The 19,403-nt window shown below is 54.0% G+C and overlaps 7 protein-coding genes across 7 annotated transcripts; all 7 read right to left on the bottom strand.

Moving 5' to 3' along the window:
- Positions 1-378: 378 nt before the first annotated feature.
- Positions 379-840, bottom strand: LPMP_344750 (hypothetical protein; the record flags this gene model as incomplete). The annotated part of the gene is made up of 1 exon (XM_010704592.1): positions 379-840. The coding sequence occupies one exon, from the start codon at positions 838-840 to the stop codon at positions 379-381; it is 462 nt and encodes a 153-aa protein (XP_010702894.1).
- Positions 841-1,788: 948 nt separating this feature from the next.
- DMC1 (meiotic recombination protein DMC1, putative) lies at positions 1,789-2,868 on the bottom strand (the record flags this gene model as incomplete). Its single annotated transcript, XM_010704591.1, has 1 exon — positions 1,789-2,868. The coding sequence occupies one exon, from the start codon at positions 2,866-2,868 to the stop codon at positions 1,789-1,791; it is 1,080 nt and encodes a 359-aa protein (XP_010702893.1).
- A 1,319-nt stretch (positions 2,869-4,187) lies between these two features.
- On the bottom strand, positions 4,188-5,336 carry LPMP_344730 (hypothetical protein; the record flags this gene model as incomplete). Its single annotated transcript, XM_010704590.1, has 1 exon — positions 4,188-5,336. The coding sequence occupies one exon, from the start codon at positions 5,334-5,336 to the stop codon at positions 4,188-4,190; it is 1,149 nt and encodes a 382-aa protein (XP_010702892.1).
- A 1,209-nt stretch (positions 5,337-6,545) lies between these two features.
- On the bottom strand, positions 6,546-9,590 carry LPMP_344720 (hypothetical protein; the record flags this gene model as incomplete). The annotated part of the gene is made up of 1 exon (XM_010704589.1): positions 6,546-9,590. The coding sequence occupies one exon, from the start codon at positions 9,588-9,590 to the stop codon at positions 6,546-6,548; it is 3,045 nt and encodes a 1,014-aa protein (XP_010702891.1).
- A 1,396-nt stretch (positions 9,591-10,986) lies between these two features.
- Positions 10,987-12,033, bottom strand: LPMP_344710 (hypothetical protein; the record flags this gene model as incomplete). The annotated part of the gene is made up of 1 exon (XM_010704588.1): positions 10,987-12,033. One exon carries the CDS (start codon positions 12,031-12,033, stop codon positions 10,987-10,989), a length of 1,047 nt encoding a protein of 348 aa, XP_010702890.1.
- Positions 12,034-13,653: 1,620 nt separating this feature from the next.
- LPMP_344700 (proteasome alpha 1 subunit, putative) lies at positions 13,654-14,406 on the bottom strand (the record flags this gene model as incomplete). Its single annotated transcript, XM_010704587.1, has 1 exon — positions 13,654-14,406. One exon carries the CDS (start codon positions 14,404-14,406, stop codon positions 13,654-13,656), a length of 753 nt encoding a protein of 250 aa, XP_010702889.1.
- Positions 14,407-17,921: 3,515 nt separating this feature from the next.
- LPMP_344690 (hypothetical protein) lies at positions 17,922-18,344 on the bottom strand (the record flags this gene model as incomplete). Its single annotated transcript, XM_010704586.1, has 1 exon — positions 17,922-18,344. One exon carries the CDS (start codon positions 18,342-18,344, stop codon positions 17,922-17,924), a length of 423 nt encoding a protein of 140 aa, XP_010702888.1.
- Positions 18,345-19,403: the final 1,059 nt, after the last annotated feature.

Raw genomic sequence — 19,403 nt, 5'->3', positions numbered from 1 at the left:
GACAGAATAAACCCGACGACAAGCTGCCTTCTTGCGTCATTGCGATCCAACTCGCATACTACGATCCACATGGAGCAGGCGGACACACTTAAAAAAGAAAAAGAAGAAAAATTGGGGGAAGTATAGAGAACAGAACGGAGAAACTCGGGTGAGCCGGACTGTAAAGAAGAGAGAAGACAAACAAATCTCGGAAGAAGGGGGCGGCGCGTAAAGAAGACGATGAGGTTAGACCTGACGTGTGTGATAAAATTACACTAACACGAGCATTCGGCCGAATACATGCACTTACACAAGTCTTGTGGCGCGAGCGCCTCCCCCCTCTCCCTCTCTCCCTAAAAGGCAGTGTGAAAGTGCACAACTCACACACGCAGCTTTCTATCAGCGTGTCAGATAGCAGAAGTATTCTTCCCATTCGTTACTGTTTGTTTGATCGTAAAACTGAAAGAACTGTTCTTGCCGAATCTCCTCCTCGAGACCTAATAAATACTCCATCACATCAGCGTCGTGGATGTTGACGCCAAACTCGTGGCCAATATCAGACCAGTCCTGTACCGCCGATGTCGTCAAAATCTCGTCGGAGTTGTAGCACAGTGTGGTGTCAGGCGCGCGTGTGGTGCTTGATTCGACCTCTGGATGACCCGTCACAGCTGCCTCACGAGTGCCTGCACACCACGCATGGTCAGATGTCTCGCCGCTCTCCGCCCTACGTAGTCCTCCCAGTCGACTATCCCGCACCCGCTGCCGCTGCTCGCGGTGCTTTTCTTGAATTCTCTCCTTGATACGATCACGATTGATGTGCATGGCTTTTACGCCCTGATGCTTCTCCGACGAGCGCATCATGGTGACGGACCCTAATGACTGCTACGCACAATAAATAAAATGAGGTTTTAAGTAGTGCACGAGAGAGGTCTTGTTACGGCAGGCACAGGGATGTGCCCAAAGAAAGACAGTCGTCACGTGAAGGCCGTTGAATAACAAATGTAACCGTCCGTTTGAGCTCTTCGTGACGAGACAAGTGTACGGCTGAGGAGCAACGACGCGTCGCGACACACTTCTCTTTTGTGGCCTGCTTCCACAAGCTTTGCTGTGTGTTAGGTGAGGTCGGCGCCCTTGTAAGAGTTGCTGCGGAGATAAATATTCCCTCCGCGAGGAAAGAATAAGGGAATTGAGTGAGATGGAGAACGTCAGTAAGCGAATAGGCACCTTGAATGGCGGTGCCGGTGGGCGATGAGCTCCAGGTCACTACACCGTCAGCGAGGGTGTCAGTGGGCTTCACAACCAGCATGAGCGCGCATATGTTCCCTCTCTGAAGAACGAAAAAAAAAACAACAGAGAAAGCTGGAGTAGGAGGTCGTGTTGGCAAAATCCGCTTACGACGGCCGTACCTCATTTGGCATCGCTTTCAAATCCTGTCATGCTCCACCCCCTCCCCTTGCTGTGCCCTCCACACTCGCCCACCTCACCTACGAGTCGGATAGACGAGTCGGCCGATGTCAGAAAAAAAAAACACGAACGCACAAGTGCACCATTGTTGCTGTCCAGGCACTGTCATGTCTATCACAAGAACGTAGCAGGTTGAAGCAGTTGAAAGAAAAGAAAGGAGCGAGACCCTAAACTCGCTGTGTGCCTGCGTGTGAGCCTCGAGTACGGTGCATTCGCGCACAGGTCGACGACGCACATGCACCTCTGTTGAAATCACAGAGGTGCCCACCCGTGCTCAGACACACCAGAAGACCCGACCAAGAAAGAAGGGTTTGAAGTATTCTGTAACTTTCCCATGTAGGACCCTTACTCAACCGCGTCGGTAATCCCTTGCTCAGAGATGCTGTAAACGCACTCGAGCTCCGGCAACGATGGGCTATCAAAGATTTTGCACACGCGTTGATCGCCACGGCCCTTGCGCAGGGACAGGCGCGTCGTCGAGGCATGGGCAATAATGTGGCCGCCGACAGGCTTCTTTGGGTCTGCCACAAACATGGAGGCGCCACCGGGGTCGGAGACTACCTGGTTGGTGATGTACACGGCGACATTGAACTCCTCCGCAATTTTCATAAGCTGGCTCAGCATCTTCGCCAACTTCTGCTGCCGCTCCGCGAGCTCGCCGCGGCCGGAGAAGTCAACGCGAAAGAGAGCTGTTATACTGTCTACGACGAGCAGGCTAAACTGATCCTCTGCCATCTTGGCCGCTACCATGGAGAGTAGGTGGGCTTGATGTTCGTGCGTGTAGGCGCGGGCGACAAGGATGTTGTCCAGCACGGAGTTCGGGTCCAGCCCGAAGCGCTCCGCAATGGGTCGAATTCGTTCTGGGCGAAATGTGCCCTCAGTGTCCACGTACACCACTTTTCCGTTGCCGCCGCCCATCTCCAGCGGCAGCTGGGAGGTCACACACAAGGTGTGACCGATCTGTGTCTTGCCGGTGCGGAACTCCCCAAACGCCTCCGTAATGGAGCGGCTCTCGATGCCGCCGCCGCCAAGCAGTTGATCGAGCGCTGTACTCCCGGTGGAGATACGTAGAATAGTGCTGCGCTGCTGCAGGTAGATCGATCCGGTGATGAAGCCCACGTCGCTCACACGCCGCGCGGCTTCGATGATCTTGTCCACCTTCGCGTCGGAGAGACCCTTTATCTGAATGAGGTCTTTCCTACACTGCATCTGCACACCGGGAACGGTGAAGATCCCCGCCTGCTTCAGCTTTGTAATGTCCGCGGCTCCGATGCCATGCTCGGCAAGACGCTCCACCTCCAGCAGAGGTTGTCCCGCTGCTTCCCCGGTAACGGAGTTGGGGAGTTGCTGAGGCTCGTCGAAGGCGGCGCCTCGGTCAAGGGCGCGCTCTTCCGCGAAGTGCGCACTGTGCTGTTGCTGCTGCATCGTAGAATTGAGAGTCTGCACAGCAGAGAACAAATCAGTAGACAAGGCACTCTTGAAGGCCAGTAGACGCGTCTGTCTCTCCTCGTCCACGCCAAACGAAAACAGGAGAGGCTCTGAGTCGAGCTGGACAATCGGAGGGATGCTGAAAAAAACGACCCGGGTAGAAGAGAAGTAGATGCCACCGCTGGGGGGAGGGGGAGGTGGAGGGGTGGGCGTCAAAGTGAGGGAAGGAAGGAGGCTTGCATCGATAGTCGCTCCAAGGGAAAAAAGCGAATGGGGAGTGGGCGTGGGGGCGGACGACTCACGGTAGATGCAGCAGCGAGTCTGTGATTTACTCAAGCAAGACAAGGAAGCAGGGTAGGAGAGCGGGAGAGGCAAGTGAGAGTGAAGCAGGAGAGATGTAAAACGTGTCTGTCAGTGGAAAAGATTCACACCGTCGGCTGCGCACGGTAGAAGGAGAAAAGCGTGTTTGGGTACAACAGACGCACACATAGAGAGAGAGAGAGAGAGCACCCGGATAGCCACGAGAGCCGTGTTGTGGCCATTCTGTGCTGCCTCCTTGCCTTAGTGCGTTCTGTTTTTCAACTCGCCAGTGATACGCTTGGTGAAGAAGAACATCCGCAAAAGAGGTGAAAGAGAAAGTGGCAGCGAAGGACCAACTCAACGAGCACACAGCTGCACAACAATCGAAAGAGTGGAGTGGGTCAGTATGGTGGAGAATAAAGAGATTTATCGAAAGAACGCAAAGGAAACACGTGAAATCGTTTAGTTGGAGCGCTACAGCACACACCTACGGCTCACCTTTGATGAGTCTTTTTATTCGCTGTAGCGTGTTGATTTCGTTTTGTCTCATCTCTTCCACAATCGTGAGTTCATTCCGAGACCCCGCTCCTTGCTTGGCATCGCGGTGAACGCCTACAACGCACTGCTCGTTACCGGCGAAAGCAAGAGCAACAAAAAAGGCCATCAGCGTCTCGAGTACAAGTCAAGCACACCGGCTCATCAACAGAAAGAAACACCAAAAGGATGACATGAAGCACAGACATGGCACACACAGCGAGAGAGGAGAGTACCTGAGCACACCACTAAAGCACGCAAGCTTTCTGAACGCAAACGACACACATACACACACACACACACGCACACATATACCTCCTCTGAGAGAAAAGGGTCTACCACACATTGAGGAAGCAGAGGTCAGAAAACCACACAGGGGGCATATTCATTTCCCCCTCATCGTTCACCAAATCGATGGTAGGCACATATACCCACGCGCTCGCGGCTACACAGAGGAACTCATATGCCTTTGCCAACAGCGCTTAAACAGGCTGGGTGGCAACCTTGTCGAGGAGATCAAAGAACATCTGGGCATACTTGTCGACCACCGCTGGCATGAAGGAGCTGGTGGTCATGCGGGTGATGTTCATCCGCAACCCCTTAAAGGCGAGCTTCACGTAGCCGTCGTGGTTGTAGCGGTACTTTGCGTACTGAATGTACACCAGAGTGAAGAAGGCGCCACCGGTGAACATGATAATGAACAGCAGCAGCGCCTCGACGGTAGCACTGAAGATGCGAATCGTATCCTTGGCCCCATCAGCTTGCTGCACGTACGGGGCAATGTGCCGGTACTGAGGACCCATCAGTTCAGCTATCTGCTGCCGCTTATGCACGAGGTCGAGCATGCTGTAGGCAGCGATGAAAACCTCCATGAACATGATCGGCCGCACGCCGGTAAGCTGGGCGAAGAAACATAGAATAAACAGCAAGGAAGAGAAGTGCGTCATCCATGAGCTCAGGATGTCCATCTTGAACTGCAGAAGGTTGCGCACGCGCATCACCAAGGCCTGCTGACCCATCGTGATGAGTAGAATGTACGGCCAGAGGGACCTGGCCATGGACGGCACAAACATCGACGCCACCACCTGAAGCGCCGCCAGGACGATGACGGCAACGTCAAGGATGAGACCTATCGTGCCTGTTTCCACCGACACAAACTCGCCGCCGAACGCCTGCACTGCCGCATTGGCTGCTGCCGCGGCGCGGGCGTACTCATACGGGTGCGGCACGCCGCGTCGATGCGCGAAGCCAGAGACGGAGGGCATTGGATTGATGAGCTTCTCCAGGGACTGAATACTGTCCTTGATGAACTTGTTCGAGGGATCCATCGTTGCTGCCACTTCGAACTCGCCTTTTGCCTCGCAGTACTTCATCTGCGCCCACAGCGCAGCTCCGAGGCGGATGTGCCCCTTGGCGTTATTCTCGATCTCGATAGACTTGTTGGCATTCTCGATCGCTTTGGCGTAGTTCCTTAGCTCGTGGTAGGCTGCAGCGCGGTTGTTGTAGTAGATGAAGTTCGTCGAGTCCATCTCGATGGCCTTGTCGTAAAGCACTATGGCATCCTCAAAGCGCTTCGCTGCGAAGGCCTCGTTGCCGCGAGCCTTCAGTTCCTCAGCGAATGCGTTGACCATTATTCCTTAGTGAAGTGTGTGACTACCGGTGCGGCCGAGTAATCGACGGAAGAGTGAGTAAGTAAGGGGGAAGCGCAGTGAAAAAAAAAAAAACAGAGCAAAAAGGATAGAAAGAACGATAAGATATTGATGGCGGCGGGACACCATCGAAGTGGGGGTCAGCAAGAAACTGAACGCGAACAAAGGCCGCCAAGTAGAAAGACAGGGGCAGGGAGAGAGGGGCAAAGAAAAGGACGCACAGACACAGTAGTGGGTGTACGTGTGTACGTGCGTGTGTGTGTGTGTGTGTGTGTGCATAGAGGAGCGGGAAAGGTGAACAGGAGAGGTGACGAGGTGTCAAACAGAGACTTGGGTGCCGCTAAACAGGTGGTACGTTTGGGGGAAATGGAGGAGGGGGGTGGGGCTCCTCTCCAGCAAGAAAAAACATACAATAAAAGGCGATGCAGTCTATCGAGTTGGCTACATGGCCACTGTCGGGGTGTATCGGTGTGTTGGAAACCCCGTTTGAGAAACACCCTTGCCTGGGCAAAGACAGACAAGAAAATAAAAAACGAGAAGAGGGGGAGCGGCCAACGCTATCAGCCTAGTGGCATTTGCTTCACCGCCGTCCTTTTTTTTTTTCGTGTAGTGCCGCTGTGATGTACGTCAGTCGGCCTGTTGCTTTTCTCAGGGTGATCCCGGCTCTCGCCTCCTCCAGTCATGGCACTGCGTCTATCGCCGCAGTCACTCGGAAGAAGCAAAGAGGAGTTAGTGGGAGAAAACGGCAACGGATGAGGACAACGATTTAAAGCACAAGAGATGCAAAGAAAAGAAACGTAGCAAATAATGCTATCGGTATATGATGTACATCATCACCGCACTCTGCCACCACAGCATCCCAACCTCCTCCCTTGCCCTGCATGAACACACGAGCACAACAATGCAGCAAACAGCAGGCACACACACACACACGCACAGAGTCAGTCAAACGGTCGAGACCGACGGTGCATTTGGGGGTAAAGTGGAGGGAGAGGCGAGGGAACGAAGTAGGCGATAGTTTTGAAAGGAAGAGGCACGCAGCAGACACGCAAAACCAAGCACGCAAGCACAGACAAAACGATCACTATGCACACCACAGCACAAACAACTTGGGAAAAAGAAACTATGAAGACACGCAGGCAGAGACATACGCACACACGCAACTACTCATGTGCATCTTTGTGCATGACGCTACCGTGTGGAGAATTTGCGTATGGCGCCGATGCTGGGCAGCGCGGACTGGCCCTTTGTGGCCGCCTGTGCAACACCAGAGTAGTCCGCCACGGTGGGGTGTCGACCAAAGACTTTGTTGTAGTTTTCCTCTCTGTTGATGAGCTCCAGTTTGTACAGGCGCATGTCTTCGTAGGCCTTGTTCAAAGCACATTCCTTTTTCTTGATGTCCAGAAGAAGCTTGTTTATGAGCTCGACGTCCTCTGGTCGAGATTCGCGGTAGTTGTACTTGTACTGCAGCTCCTCGGTCGTGCCGCGCAGCTGATCTACTAGAGCCTGGTGCGCACGCCGCTCCTCGGCCTGCTGGTGAGAAAAATCGTCTACGATCTCCTTGTGCGTGGCGCTGAGCGCGTTTAGCTCTTTCTGATGCGCCAAGCGAAGCTCCTCTAGGTCCGCTGCGCGACGGTTCTGTTCAGCAGTGACAGCGGCCGCACCGTTGCGCTTAGCGGTGGTGAGGTCCTCCAGTAATCGGTCGCGTTGGGCAAGGAGTTCCTCTAACGCCTCCGCCTTGCTGGCCAACGAGGAAATCAGTTCTTTGAGCCGCACATTCATTGCATCAATTGAGCCCTGCAGCTGGTCGCGCTCAGTGTCGTGCGCCTCAGTGAGCTCGCGCACCTGCCGCTGATGCATCATGTTGAGCCGCCCTTCAAGCTCCTCCATGCCCTTTATCCGCATCGCTTCGAGTGACGCCTTAGTCTCTTGCAGGCGTGTTTCCGTGGCTGCCATACGTTCATGGGCGTGCGCCTCCATTCTCGCAATCTCCTCATTGTGGGCTGCCACAGCGACCTCATAACGCTGTCGCTCGGCACCTACCTGCTGCTGACGCATCGCCTCCAGTGAATTCACCTCGTTACGTCGTTGCTCCTCAGCATCGCGGCGCGCCGAATCGAGCGAGGCAGCTGCTTCTGCCTGAGCCTTGGCCATGGCCGACTGCAGCTGCGCGAGATCTGCCTGCCGCTGCCGAAGCCCTTCACTGCTGGACGCTTGAAGCGTGGACATCTCGTTAACAGTTTGACGTAGTTGCGCCTGCAGCTCCGTGATGCGCGTGTGCAGTTGTCCCTCAGTCGTCGCCGCGGCTGTATGCACCACAGCGAGCCTTTCCTCATAATCCCGCTGCTGGGCAGCAAGTCTTGTCTCGACGCTGGTGCTCATCGAGGCAGCCTGCGCCGCTGCATCTTCCTTTGCTCGCTGCATGGCAATCGTGTGCTGCTCCTGTATCGCCTTTAGCAGCATGGCGTGGTCCAGACGAATCCTGTCGAGCTGCGCAGCGCTCTTCTCTTCTGCCTCACACAACGCCTTGGCGTGCGCGGCATCCGCTGCAGCGCAATCCGCAGCGTGCTCCGCTTGTGTGCGCTCCAGCGCAGCCACCTGAGCGGCCGTCTCCTTAGCTCCGTTGTTTCTGGCAGCGCTCACTTCGAGCTGCAGCTGTTGTAGCTGCTGCTCCAACTGCAGGCGCTCCGCCGCACTCTCCTCGGCCCGGCTTCGGAGCAGTGCATCTTGCTCCTCGCTTCGAACCGTCAGGGCGGAAACCAGTGCAGCTGTGGCATCCGCCATCCTCGAAGCCCTTTCAAACGACTCTTGCGTGGCAGCCATCTCCGTCTGCAGTCGTCGCATCTCTGTCTCATGCTGCCGCTTAAGCTCCTCAAGCACCTTCGTGTGCGTTTCTATCAGTCTCTGCTGCTCAGAGGACAAGTTCCACTGCAGTGACTCACGCGCGTTGCGCAGCTCCTCCTCGTGCTTTGCCTGGGAAGCGCGCGCTTCCTCTGCCGCCTGATGAGACGCCGCCGCTAAACGCTGTTGCGCCTGCGTAGCCTCTTCGCCGTGCTTCCGTTGTCCCTCTGCTACCGCCTGCTCGAGGAAGATGATGCGTTGCTTTGCCTCACCTAGCTGCGATGTGGCGTCACTCAACGAGGAGGCATGGGCAGCAGAGCAGGAGTGTAAGTCGCGGAGTTCCCCCTCCGCGGCGTCGCGTTGTGCCGTACAGGCAGTGAGGGCAGCCTTGCAGTCCTCCAGCTTCTGAGTCAGCCCCTCTCTTGATGTTGAAAGGGACGCTTTCTCATTCTCCAATGCCTGTATCGCGGCTGCTTGGCGCGCGTTGAGCGCTTTCTCAGCCGCCAGTGATTCCTGCACCTTCGTGTTTTCCCTCTGAAGGGCAGTTCGGTCAGACTCCAACGCTACCCGCCTCGTCTCTCGTTGGTTTTCAAGTTCTTCGGCATTCGCACCCCGGCGCCGCTCGGAGGCCAGCTCCTCCTCAGTGCGCCTCAGCTGCCCTTGGAACGCCTGCAACTGCGCCTGCGCCTCATTCAACGAAGCCGCTGATAAGTCCTTCTCGCTTGACAGCGTCGCGCATCGCTGCAGTGTCTCCTGCAGCAACTTCGACTTGGACTGCAGCTGCGCCTTCATGTCGCCCTGCGCCGCTGCCAACTCCATCTGCAGTGCCTCTACTTTACACCCCCACTCCTTCTTGAGTGCTGCCTCCAGCGCATCCCGCGAGTCAAGCTGCTCGGCAAGCATGGCTTTGTACTTGTCATTGTACTCACGCACGAGGCTCTGCAGTTCTACGTCCTTGCTCTCTCGCACTCGCTTCGTCTCGGCTGCCAGCTCGGCTGCCATTCGCTGCTTCTCCTCCCGCAGTGAGCTATCATAGCTCAGTTCCTGCTCACTGGCCCGCTGTGAGAGAGCCGCCAGCCGTGTCATGAATGCCTCCTGCGCTGCTTGCAGTTGCTCCTTCAGAGACCGCTCTATGGACGTTGCAATGTTCCTCTTGTCTGTCTGCAAGGCACAGACCTGCTGCTGAAGTTTTTCGAGCTCCGACTCATACTGCTGGCAGAGCTGCGCTATTTCTTGCCTGTGCATCTGATGCAGCCACTCGGTGCGCTGCTCATTGTCCTCAGAACAGTTATTCAAGGTGTAAATAACTTTGGTGAGTTGAGCTATCTTCTTGCACATCTTGTAGTGCTTGCCATCGTCCTGCACAGCGAACGCGGTCGGCACGCTACACGGCATTGCCGCTGACCCCGGTGTGAGTAGGTTCAGCTAGTTTGCGCTTTCCTTTTTTTTTTCGCTTGAGGAAATCCAGATGCGGAGGAAAACGCAGGACAAACAAGCAAAGTCGTCACTACGGAAATGTGTGCGGCGCGTGACTGACCTTCGTCTTACCGTGCACAACGATGTCCCCGTGGGGGGGAGAGGGGGGGGGTAAGGTGACGCAGGGAGGTATGCGTGCAGGCTGAGGAAAGCCGGAAGAAGAGAAAGGGGGAAAAAAAGAGAGTTGCCGGAGGACCTGGAGTAGTACACAAGGTCGGTGATAAAAGAAGCATCGGAGGTATGATCAATGCCCTGCAAGCAACTCTTGACGTGGTGGCATTTGCCGATTCGCTGATGCATGGGCGGCAGTCTCCCACAAGCACGGCACCCCCTCTCTGCTGCCACAGTCGGCGACACTGAGTGGAGGAGACATACGCTGGTACCAAGAAGGCGACTGACATTTAGCGGCCTAAGGGTCCAGCATGCGTCTTTTCGAGCCTCGGTATGGGAAAAAGCCACGTATCCCAAAGCAGTGTCGCTGATTCTTCACTGCGTGCACTCTGTCGCGTACTGTTTTTGTGCTGGAACGGAGGCGAAGGCGCCCCAGATGCAAATTCTTGTTTAATGACTAGGGATCTTACAAAGCGGGTAGAAGAGGCGTACAGAGGTGCAACCTCGGCGACGCGTCAACCACTCACATCACGCTACTTAAGAGTGTCCCTTTTGCTGCTCGGTATCTCTTTGAATTTAGTTAGCCTCAAACGATGGCGACCACCCAAAAGTGAGACTGAGGCGAGGGGGAAAGGAGGGAAGGCATTGGGGAGAGTTTAGTGTGACGGCGAGATGGGTCAAGAAAGGGGAGGCGGGACAGACATAGACAAACAGCCTCCACTACGTCCGTGTCCCCATGCGCAGTAACACGCATGGGGACACAGACGTAGTGTTCGGGCAGATTACCATCATCACTACCACCACCCCTCTCGTTGTGCCCCTCAAAATTGCCCATTCTTCGACACACTTACCCCATCGGAGCGCGGCCCAAGAGCAACCGACCAGAGGCGGCGCCAGTTATGCAAAGTGTACAGAACCGCACTCAGAGAAGGGGGAGAAGCAGAAAGAGGGCAGAAATGCTCGAAGAGAGCCCAGCGGGAGGAGGAGTGCCGCCACGCTTGCGTCACTGTGACCAAAACATGTGACCCACGCACACCTTTTCCAACACTCGCCTTCATCACCTCAACTCTGGTGTACTCGAACATACACTCCTGACGTTTGCCTCTCATGCCCTCCGCCTCGATGCTCCTCTTCAGAGGCTGCCAAATCACGGCAACAACACCCATGATGAACAACAGGATAAAAAAAGAGAGTACCGTGTGAATTAAGCTGTAAAGATGAGGCCCTGCTTCAGTGCACCAGAGTGGATGTCGTACTGGCAGTTGAAGGTGAGGCGGAGCTGATTTGTGCCAGGCACCTCGCCGCCAAAGGGCAGATCGAGATTCACCTTGGCGATATTGAAGCCTAACAAGGAGGTCGTCAGCTGCGCCCCACCAACGAAGCTCTTGCGGCAGCCTACGTTGAGGGCACTCTTCATGCTCTCGCGGCCCTCCATGTACTCTAGCTCAATCGCGGCATCCATGTTCACTGCCCAGTCAAAAGCTGTCGCCGCAATCTTCCACGTCCCCTTGCTCGGTGTCATCTCTGCCATAAAACCGGCGTCCCTCTTCGCAGTCATGAGGGAGATGGCGTGCGAGAGGTAGGAGCTGTGCGTTGCAGGTTCGAACGTGAGATTGGTGCCTATGTGGACGCCTCGGATAAGACGCTGCACGTGGCTCAGGCTCAGTGACTGGTCCTTCACGTACTGCACCTGAGTGCAGCCGCCAAAGCGCCACGGATACTGCATCATGGCAAACACAGTACCCTGGGATAGGCCACCTTGCTTCTGCGCCATGAATTGCGTCACGAGCATAGCGCCAGTGCTGAAGACGCGCTGGTACATGAGCTGGTAGCGATTCAATGTGTTCCACGAGGCCGCCACAATATCACTGAAGCCGTTCATCTGCAAGTTCACCTCCCAGTGGGACATCTGTGGGTTAACGAGCGCCCACTTTGTCGAGACCATCGTGTTCTGTGCGTTGCGGGCGATATTGAGGGTGATGCCCTCCTGAATCTCATTGTTATTACCCTCCAGCAGCACGCCCTGTGTCTTGCGAAAAATGCCATCGTAGGTAACCGTCTTGCTTGGATGGGGCGGCCCCTCCTTCGCCGACTCCGCGAGCTTCTTCTCATACAACTCGCGGCGCTTGCTCGCGGCGCTCTCGTGCGTCTCCAGCGGCTTCTCCGCATCTACCACCATGCGAGATACAGGCTTCTTCTCGACAGGCTTCTCCGCCTCGCTCGAGGACCCGCGTAGCCACTCCTTCAGCATTGTCTGCAGTGTGACTAAAATAAAATGAAAAAGATGAATGTGGACTACGATATCGAGAGCTGATCGCTGAATGATTCACAGTGACGACGGCAGACGTGGAATGCAGAGGTTCGAAAAAAAAAAAATGCGAATAATCGCTAGCTAAGAAACGTGGTGTTCAAGAAGGTGAGGAGCTGCTCCTCGTTTCGCTTTACAGGGTCTCTAACGCGCAGCACTGGCTGAGAAAAAGGCGACGGATCGTTCGAGAGAAAAAAAAAAGGGCCCACCGCCAAGACAAACTCTGGGAGACGGTAAACTGCAGGTTGAATGAATGAGAGAATAGGGGTCAGCCGTGGAAGAAAAGAGAGGGACAGCGAAAAGAGGAGGACTGAGTTTCTGTATTGGTGCTGAGCGGGGTAATCCAAGGAGACTAAAGATCTACACGGCACATCTGTAGCAGTTCATGGTGAAGAAATCGGTGTAAACAAAAAAAAGCTGGTGCGCACCGCAGGAACAGCCTGGAGGTCATCTAAGCGTGCACCCCATCTCGCGCAGCATCCAAAGCTGCCTTGTAGAGCCATGAAGGTCTTTCGATCTCGGTGGCGGCTGCGGTGCACTCGAGTGAATCCCTGATGTCAGGAAAACTTTGCACACATTTTTTATGTCCAACATGCGCACCCGCAGAATAATTGTGCAAGCAACAGAAGAAAGATAACGAGCGAAACGCAAACGAAGGATGTCGGCAAGGTGCAAGTAGAGAGGAGGGGGAAAGCGACGGCACAGCCGACAGACGCGTAGATGTCATACATGTCTAGCAGCAGTACCAGCCTCTTTCTGGGTATCAGTTCCTTGTTCTCCTCCGCCATTTTCTTCCCCCTCCCCTTCCTACCACGATGGGCTAGCATGCAGCGAAAGGTCAGTGCCTGTTGGCTGTACCGATCCTTCGCCCCCAAAGCCCATGCCATCACACCCGCCTCCGCCTCTTCGGCGGTGCATTTTCGCTCTCGATCTCTCTTTGTTGCACCCACGCGGCGGGCCATGAGACACACTGAGGCCGACGCAGACTATGATCCATGAGGATGCGCGGGGGCTACCTTTCAGGCTTCGCACAGGGTCGCCACAACCTCCACCACTAAAACAATGCGCACCTATCAGCGCGCTCACGGTAATCACAACAAACATGAAAAAGGGGGAGACAAAGGACAAGAGGAACCACAGCGAGAAGGAAAAGGAAGAAGAGAGGAAGAATAAACATATGAAAACGCACCTCAGGCAAATTGTATGTCAGCCGACCCTCACCTCTGAAAGAAAGCGTTAGGGTGCGCCCGCGCCCATGCGTGAAACTCCTCCTCTGCGCGTCTCACAGGAACAGGGAAAGAAAAACATCCATAGTCTCCCCTCCTCTCTGATTCGCCTTCTCTGTTGGGCAGACGTGAAGCATAAGAACGTCAATTGTGTGAACTTACACGGGACTTCAGCAAACAGTCCTTAGCCTTGGACCGTCCGTGGAGCTGGGCAGTCCCCAATGCGAAGAGAAGGGGGGAGGCGATATTGCACGCGCCACGGTGGGTCAAGTGACGAGGAGAAGGGAGTGATGAGAGCACGCGTAAAAGAAAACGATGTCGGTGTCGCGCTTGCCGCTCAATCCGCCTCGGCCACGGCGGTCAGCCACTCCTCAACCTCACAGTTTTGCACCCGCTGAAAGGTCGGGTTGGCCGCCGTGCAGCGGCCCACCTCCACCTCTGTCGCCTTGACAGCCGTGCCGATCGCACTCTGCAGTGCCGCCAGCGCGATCATCGCCGCCTCCTTCTGCGTCAGTGTGTCAAACTCGGTGCTCTTCTGCCGCTTTTCCAAGAATGCCATTGCCTCAACTTGCTTCTTGCCAGCAGCGCAGGCGATATGCCCGCCAGTCCAGCCGGCCGGGTCGACGGTGTAAATTTTCGGCTTCAGTAAACCGTCCTCGTCACTCTGGTCCATGCCGATGAAGGTGCTCACCACGCCCATCGGCCGCAGGCCGGCCTGCTGGGTACGCACCTGCGCCTTGTCGCCCATGCGCTTCGCCAACACCGCTATTGGGATCGGCACACCGTAGCGGTAGTGGTAATCCGACGCTTCCTCCCGCGCGCGCTGCACCAGGGCACGCCCGTCGGGTGCGCGGCCAGTCATGCAGCAGCCAATACCCGGAGTGACCTCATAGAGCGCTGTCACCGAGTCAGGACGCATAAGGCGATCGGGAATCTGGTGCTGCGTCACCACCAGAACGGCATCTTTACAGCGGATAGAAATCGTGAGCAGACCAGGGTAGGTGACCGCTTTGAACGCGTACTCCACCTGGTACAGCGAGCCCTCGGGGCTGAAGACGGTGATGTACTTGTCGAAGCCTGCGCGGTTCATGATGTTGTCTAGGAGAAGGATAGAAAGGGGGAAAAAATCAGGAAGCCGATGAGAGTTGCACTTTTGGTGTGGGGCTCTGCGTCAATGCGTAGCGCAAATGGGCCTCAACACGGCTTGAATGGTGAAGACTGAGGAAAAGCGATATAAAGGGAGAAGTGCCGGGCCGGTTAGGAACACAAAAATACAGAAGAAAAGGGCAAAGGAAAGAGAGAAGCTCGAGTAGGCATCGACATAATGTAGTGCATAAGCGATTGGGGCAAGTGGTGCAAAGCACTGGCGAGTTTGTGCGACTATGCAAAATAGTCAAGTCAAGAAAAGTGAAGAAAGAGAAACACACGCAACCCACTGTCGGTCTGAGAGGAAGCGCGGCACGTGAGTCGCTTAAAGACAGCGAAGCAGTGGGAAGCCGTCCAGTGCGTATATGAGGAGGCTTGGTGGTTATTCCATCTAAGACACACGTCAATGCAGCTACGCTCAGAAATGTGTTGACCCCTTTCTGCTCATATTAACCGTTTCTCTAGAAATATATATATATATATAGGCGGAGCTCATTTCGCTTGGCAGGGGGGGGGTGAGGGTCGGATGGTGGAAGCGCGAAATGCCAAAGAGGAAACCCACAAACAAGCAAAAAAAAAGAGACACACACACAGAGGGGGTAAAATACATAACGAAAAAAACGTGCGCATCCGTACCGTATAAACACATCAGGGGAGACCTCTCTAATGTAACCCTCTGCACACGGCCGCCGTAGCTTCAGGACAAAAAAAAGAAGAGAAAGCAGAGAGAGGGAGAGGGGTCTCCATATTGTCGCATTGTACACGTGGAAGGGCGAACTCCCTCGTTGTGCCTTTGATTTGATTCCTCTTCACTGCCTTGAGCAGCGTGCTTGCGTTGCCCCCCCCCCCCCGCCCACTACATTAGTTGAGAAGTCAGACGAGGCATGCCATCCCCTAAAACGAGCGAGCAGCGAATGAAAAGTGAAACTACGAACACAAAACCCCCTCGAAAGAGAGAGGAGGAGGAGGAGAAAGGCGTGAAGAGCAAAGCGCAAGTTCTCCTGATGACACAATGAAGCAGAACAGTCACCGCTCATTTTTGGTTTTGTTGGAGGCGCTTAAGCTGACAAGAGCAAAAAATCACACGTCTTTGTAAAATAGAGGAAAAAGTACCAAGACGAGAGAAAAAAAAACTGAGGAAGTGGAAGAAACCGAGCGGAAGGTGGAAAAACGAAACCAACCACAGACGACACGCATACGTTAACTTAGTCAAATGAAAGAGAAAACAACTACAGCCAATCTGGTAAAGATAAAGCAAATAAGGAATGGGGGGAATTGAGAGGGGCACACACGCAGCGAGGCCAAGAAAAACACAAAGAAGGTGATCACCAACAGAAAGAAAGAGAAATATGCAAAGATGAGCAACAATCAGCAGCAAATAGACCTAGACACGAAGAAACACACAGCAGTGCGGGTGTATCTGATCCTAGGAGCGACAACGCGACACGCTCACACACGTACCACATACATGGTGAAACACACACGTAGACAACGAAAGCGATAGAGAAAGAAATGGGAAGAGCAAATTCTCACTCTGAAGTAGCCGAAGAGATGAATGGCAAGAGGGGCAGCAAGTTCACACAAAACAGTCGTAAAATGATGCAAGTAGGCACCCTCTGCATCGCGAGGGAAGGAGGAAAAGAGTGGAAGATAGAGTAGACAGCAATACATTAATGTTTGCCAACAAACACAGTTACAAAAAGAAAGCATTGAGCATACGCAGAGATCAAACACGAGCGCAGCCACAGATTTTGCTTCCAGCAATCCCAGGAGGATGTTGCCTTCTCCTTTCCTCAGCTTCCTCCAAGGCCTAGCAAGCTCAGGTAAAGGAGAGGAGAGACACAGGTATTCAGGGCGAGAAGAGCACATCTGAAAAAGCTAAGAATAAAAAATACCGTGGGAAGAAGTTCAATATCTGAGTGTGGTTGGCAGAAGAAGAGGTGCCGAGGAAGCGAGAGAAGCGAATATTCAGTGGCTATCACCATATTCAACACATCACTGGTAAGCGGGAAAGAAAAAAAGGAAAAGAGAAGGACGCGGCGATCAGAACGTAAAGTCGACAGACAAAAGGGGACAACAAGACAAATAACAAAAAGGGTTGTACATGGATGTCCTCAATCTCGCTCCGTTCGTCTCTTCGCTTTAACAACTGCCGTCTTCCCCTTACCATCCCTCTCCCTCTCTCGCTTCCCTCACCCGCCGCTCCCGTTTCTCTCGGTCCTCTTTACTCGTCAGCGTTTCGCGCGACTGCAGGAATGAGAAAAAAGAAACACACTAACGATGAGAGAGAGAGAAGATAGAGGCAGAGATGTGCGAGTCATAGACAACGAAACCTTTCAGCGGGGGGAGGGGGGGGGGGCTGAGAGAAAGAGGGGAGAGGAAGGGACAGTCAAGACCAAAAAACGGTTGAATAAAACCAAGACAAGGGAAAGGCGAAAGGAAAAAGCAACAGAGGGTTGGTGTTCATACACACACACATACTCATGCACACAGATACACTTGTGCGCGCGGGCCACCAAGAACCGCGGTAAACTCTAGCTAATGATTGTTGAGTTCTTGATGCAATCTAGTGTTCCTGCACGTCGCGTCGCCCACCCATCCCCCGAGGACGTGCCTGGATATCTGTCTCTTGATCAGTGTGTTCATACACTTAAACCAGTCACCAATGATAAGCAGGAGAAGACGACACACGACAGACGGGGAAAGAAAAGAGAGGAGAAGAACCCAAATTAAAAGATGACAATTCGTGTCCTGATGGTATACTCAGGAAAGGGAAAATGACAAAGAGGGGGGAAGGAGAAGGAGTACAGTGAAAAAAATGGGGGAAAAAGAAATGCAAAGAAAACATAGAGGGAAAACAGAGCACAACAACAACAACAACACACAAAAGCGAAAAGGGAGTGGAGAGAACAATCGAAAACATAACTAAGCAGAGCGAAGCATGTCGGAATGAGAGCCGCGCCCGTTATTCCGTTTGTCCATTGTGTGGCTATGTGTTGCTGCTAACATTTGTTTTCGTCCCGGGCCTTGCCGTCTCTGAATGTGCGAAAGTGCTGCCTGCATCGCCCTATGGGCTTCACATTGAACGAGCTGAGCAGCTGTCCAGGTAAGACGCCGCGATGGCAAACACGCGGGTTATGGGGAGGGGGAGGGGGGTAGAGGTGCTAGACCCGGGAACAAAAATGCGGTGATCGAAACAAAAAGAGTGCCACGGAGAAGGCGTGTCTATGGGCACGGCTGATCTGCGCAACGTTTCCTGAAGCGCCCTAGACCGGGTGGGCCGTGAGCAAGGCATTACAGAAGAGACGCGGTGCCCGCACAGTGGCCACGGAAGGCGGCACGTCCCCAACGATCCCTCTTCCTCCCCTAGCTCGACAACAGTAAGTACGCAGCGAGAAGACGCACAAAAAGGGTCCGATAAGCACAGCTGGTTGACGCAGCGTATGGCTATTGCAACTCTCACTTGGGCACTGCCTCCTGAATGGTATTTCGATCACTGAAGGAGGGTGAGGATAAATGGGCTGCGATGACGTCCTTCGGCCACGAGGAAGGATTCTGCGGGTTGAAGAAGAGGTCGTTGTTGAGTCTGTGACGGTCTTGCAGAGCTTGGTCGATCCACTTGCATAGTTTATCCGCCTTGTTCTTGGACACGTGATTCATCGTGGACATTTCAAAGCCGCGGTAATCCTCATACGTGGTGACCGTACCTTTCGGCGAGCAGTCAGTCATGTAGCCGGCCACAAAGTGCGCAACGTAGTCCTCCTCCATCTCCTCGGGGTTGTTCTCTGCAGTGACCTGCGTGGACCTCACTTTCGAGATCTTGCTGCATTTATTGCTGTTGGCAACGTCATCACGGGCAGCGCGCGCTGTGACGCACCCCATCTTGTGTAGGTGTGTGAGTACGGATGCGTATGCGCGGCCTGCTAAGAGGAGTGCACAAAGTGGAGAGCAAAGAAAAATGAAGGAGAGGATAATCTGCTCTGCAGCAGAGGTCAGCACAACGAGAAAAGACAAATGAAAGTCACGCCTCCCAAAGGCACTGCCTGCGAGTGATTGTCAAAGCAACTGCCTGTGAGTGGAAGACACAGCAAGAGATGCGCCACAGCTAGAACAAATGTAGCCGCACCCGCACGGCATGGAGCAACCGAAGCAGAGGGGAGCAGCGACTGAAAGGAAAATGAAGGCACCGGACAGTTTTGGAGTGGGGAGGGATGGGGCAGATGGACGATGCACACGCAGTCAATCACAGCTGTTGCGCAACAACAACACGTTTAAGTTTTTTATGTATCCTTTTTTTTTCTGTGAGGAGCTGTTTGTGATTTGTCGTCTCACTTCTATTCTCCGTTTGCTTCTTCGTATGTGTGTGTGTGTGTGTGGGGGGAGGGGGGTATCGAGGAGCGGAAAATACGTGAGGGAAGAAAAAGGGGGAGTCCCGTAAGGACTAGAGTGGCGTGAGTGCACAAGCTGAAAGAAATATATATATATATATATCGCTGCGTAGGTAGCGAACACGAGAAGAGGAAAATGCGTTACGATACGAAGAAGGCAAGAACAGCGCCAGAGCGGAATCAAAAAGGGGGCCAGAGAGAATTCCAGTTACAACGATAGTGAGGGGCGCGACAGGCTGCTAAGTGTACAGAGGAGTTGGAAAGGGATGAAATGGAAAAGAGAAGGTGAGGTGGGTTGCACGCTGTCAGGGTGACATCGGGGGGGAGACCGAAGTGCACTCTCACAGTGGTCGCTGTCGTTGCAACCACTGAAGCCATTAAGACCGGCTTGAGAAAACATGAGAGAGAGCCGCTGACACTCCCCATGATTTGAGGAGGCAACGCCATCCGGCCCATGCCGCATTTTCGGTACAGCCGATATCCCTCTCCATGTGTGTTTTGCTTTTTTTCGTTGCTCTTGTATAGCCTCGCTTGTCATAAAGACTACTCCATT

This window comes from Leishmania panamensis, assembly GCF_000755165.1.
Source record: "Leishmania panamensis strain MHOM/PA/94/PSC-1 chromosome 34 sequence".
NCBI classification, from domain to species: domain Eukaryota; phylum Euglenozoa; class Kinetoplastea; order Trypanosomatida; family Trypanosomatidae; genus Leishmania; species Leishmania panamensis.
The sequence above is the reverse complement of the archived record's forward strand: the minus strand, read 5'-3'. Positions and strand labels throughout refer to the sequence as shown.